This window comes from Cyprinodon variegatus, unplaced genomic scaffold (genome assembly GCF_000732505.1).
Source record: "Cyprinodon variegatus isolate N-32 unplaced genomic scaffold, C_variegatus-1.0 Scaffold13, whole genome shotgun sequence".
Taxonomy (NCBI): domain Eukaryota; kingdom Metazoa; phylum Chordata; class Actinopteri; order Cyprinodontiformes; family Cyprinodontidae; genus Cyprinodon; species Cyprinodon variegatus.
The window spans coordinates 2568291-2570958 of record NW_015150466.1 but is presented as its reverse complement, the minus strand read 5'-3'; the positions used below and the strand labels follow the sequence as shown (position 1 = coordinate 2570958).

Below are 2668 nucleotides of genomic sequence, written 5' to 3'. Positions count from 1 at the left end.
TTTTCATTAGATGGAAAACTGAATAAATCTGACTGGATGATCTGGTTGATCTGTAAAGTGCCTTGAGATGACGTGTGATGTGAATTGGCACTATAGAAATAAACTGAACTGAATTAAATTAAATAGTATTTTATGTATGTTTTACTAATGTATTTATTTTAGCCCTACTTCCCTTTTCCTAAGTGGTTACTCCATCTGTCAGGTGGCCATTGTAAAGAGGAACTTGTTCTTAATGACTTGCCTGTAAAAATAAAGGTATATATAAAAAAATATATAATAAATAATAATTGATTAAAGAAAACAAAATTAATATATATATTATAAAGGGCAGAGATCACAGATTAGCGGACCGCAGTCTGGATCCGGACTGCAGCTAATCAAGACCCAACCTGATTTAAAACATTTATAAATTACTGCATGTTGTCTGATGACAGTGTCTAACTTAACTTGCCCCGCTTCTCCTGTTAATAAAGTAAAGCCATCCGGAGCGTCGGGACCAGGCTACACGTGATACAAATGATCCAATGAGCTGCTGTCAGTCTGGGTTGCTGCTACTGCTACTTTTCTCTATACCAAACTAAACGATTGTTGTTCTCTACTTAAAAAAACACTTTAGATTTTAAAATGGGAAAATGTTCTATTTTTTTAATATATATATATTTTTTTCATTTAAAAAGTCAATGGATGCATAAAAACCTAGTTTTATTTTAGTGTTAAATTCAGTTTAAAGTAGTTTTGCACCGATACCGATACAAGTATTAGGCGGGGCCCCGATCCATTACTAAAATGGTGATATCTATATCAGTGAGTACCAACAAATAGGGCACCGATACCATTTTGAGAGCCAAAAGTTTATTCAACTATTGTCACCCATTCCAGGTAGGCAATAAAAAGTTCTACTGGATTCTCTTTGTCTTATTCGTCTTTTTCCTGCTTCACAAAGGTAGGCAGAAGCTTGGCAAAACCATGATGGCAATTATTTTACATCCAAGTATTATGCAGTTCTTCATATATATACACACACATCAATTTAAAACAGATGGTATCGGCCAATACTGCATAGCCAAGTATCGGTATCGGGGCCAAAAAACGGCATCGGCGCTACACTAGTTTAAAGTAACGGATTAGAATTAAAAATGTCTTCGGACCTTTACTGGTTGCTTTTTTTTTTTTATTCGGACCCTCCGGATTTTTAATTGGTGATCCCTTTGCTAGAATCATAGCGGGGTTAATCTGCAGAAAATGTGGTTATCTGGCCTTACCTGCAGTGCACGGCTATGGGTCCGGCGTCCGGCGGATTGAGGAACTTGACCTGCCGTATGAACCCCAGCAGTCCTGTGGCGTAACAGGGGACGCCATGATCCGGCCAGCTGGTGAAGTGGAACTGACGAAGTTCGCGGATCTCATGATGGCCCTTCTGAAAGAAACAGAACACGTTGTTTAAGGTTACATCTTCTACGGTGAAGGCCTCCAGAATGGACTCTGTTGACTCATGAAAAGCGCGTCAGCTTGATTATGATAAATGCAGGGACTTCAGGAAGCATTTGCTTCCTTTTTTTCGGGCAAACAGACAAGAAGACGCCTCGCAGTTCAGGGCCCCGACTATACAGCAGGGATTTCCAGGAGTATAAAGGCCTTGATGTGTCTTTGGTTTCACATGGAGAATAAATCAATCTTGTGGATGTCAAGATGTCTCTTTGGGCCACTTCTGGGACAAAGGGGCAAGGAAGACGTATCGAGGCTCATTTGTGTAATTTACAGGGGAGGATTGAGGAAACTGAAGGCCACTCAGCTTCCATAAAAAAGATTAATTGATTCCACAAATCTCATGATGGCCCTTTAGGGAGGAACTTACAGGACGCTTTGCCACGGTCCAATTCAGCTGCCCAGTTTGCCACCAAAGAGGCTGACAAATGGAAAAGCACTTCACCAACAGAGCAAGTACTCTATGACTTCACCTAAAACTGTCAGCAATCATAAGCTACAAATAAAAAGATGAATAAAAGGTGATAACGTATAAAATTCTTAAAATCAGTGAATTCTTCCTTGTTTGAGCAGGTACAAGGGTGTAACTGTGATGGAAGTTGGTGGGGACACTCGGGTAGAGGCTGATGGAGCTACGCTTTTATTAGGTTTTTGTATTTTCCAAAAATGAGCTCAAACATATATTTATTGAATGCTTTCTTATTTGTTGAGAACACAAGAGAACCATAAGACACTGATATTTATATTTATAGATGTTAGAGAGATGCCTTTTGATGCAATACCAAAATATAGGGCCAAAAAAAAATCAATGTATAAAAAAAAGAACAAATAACAGCCGATTCCGATGCCAAAATTGATCCATCCAGAAAAATATGGATATGCTGCATTTTAAATGGAGCATAGAATATTTTTTTCTTGCAAACTTTATGGTAAACCTGGTGAGGTATTTTATTGCATGTTGCATTTCCCAGTAAATCTGTTTTATCTTTAATCTCCCTGCTTTTCTCTGCTCTGTTTAAAAAGATTTATGAACCTCTTTACTAATATGAATATAATATAAAAAGCTCTGTATGATTTCTAATTTTTTTTAACCAACCCGTCTCCTAACTTTTACTTAAACATGGAAGTAGCTGCTGGTTAAATTCACTGAGTGCTGCTGTGTGTCTCTCCTGCTCCACGTAGC

The 2668-nt window shown here is 38.3% G+C and overlaps 1 protein-coding gene across 1 annotated transcript in view; it reads right to left on the bottom strand.

The window, feature by feature from the left end:
- LOC107089818 (receptor-type tyrosine-protein phosphatase T-like) overlaps positions 1 to 2668 on the bottom strand; it is a 309070-nt gene that overhangs the window by 29395 nt on the left and 277007 nt on the right. The window contains exon 22 of the mRNA XM_015382802.1: positions 1263 to 1417. Coding sequence (XP_015238288.1) covers positions 1263 to 1417 — 155 coding nt within the window. The remainder of the gene's footprint in view (positions 1 to 1262; positions 1418 to 2668) is intronic.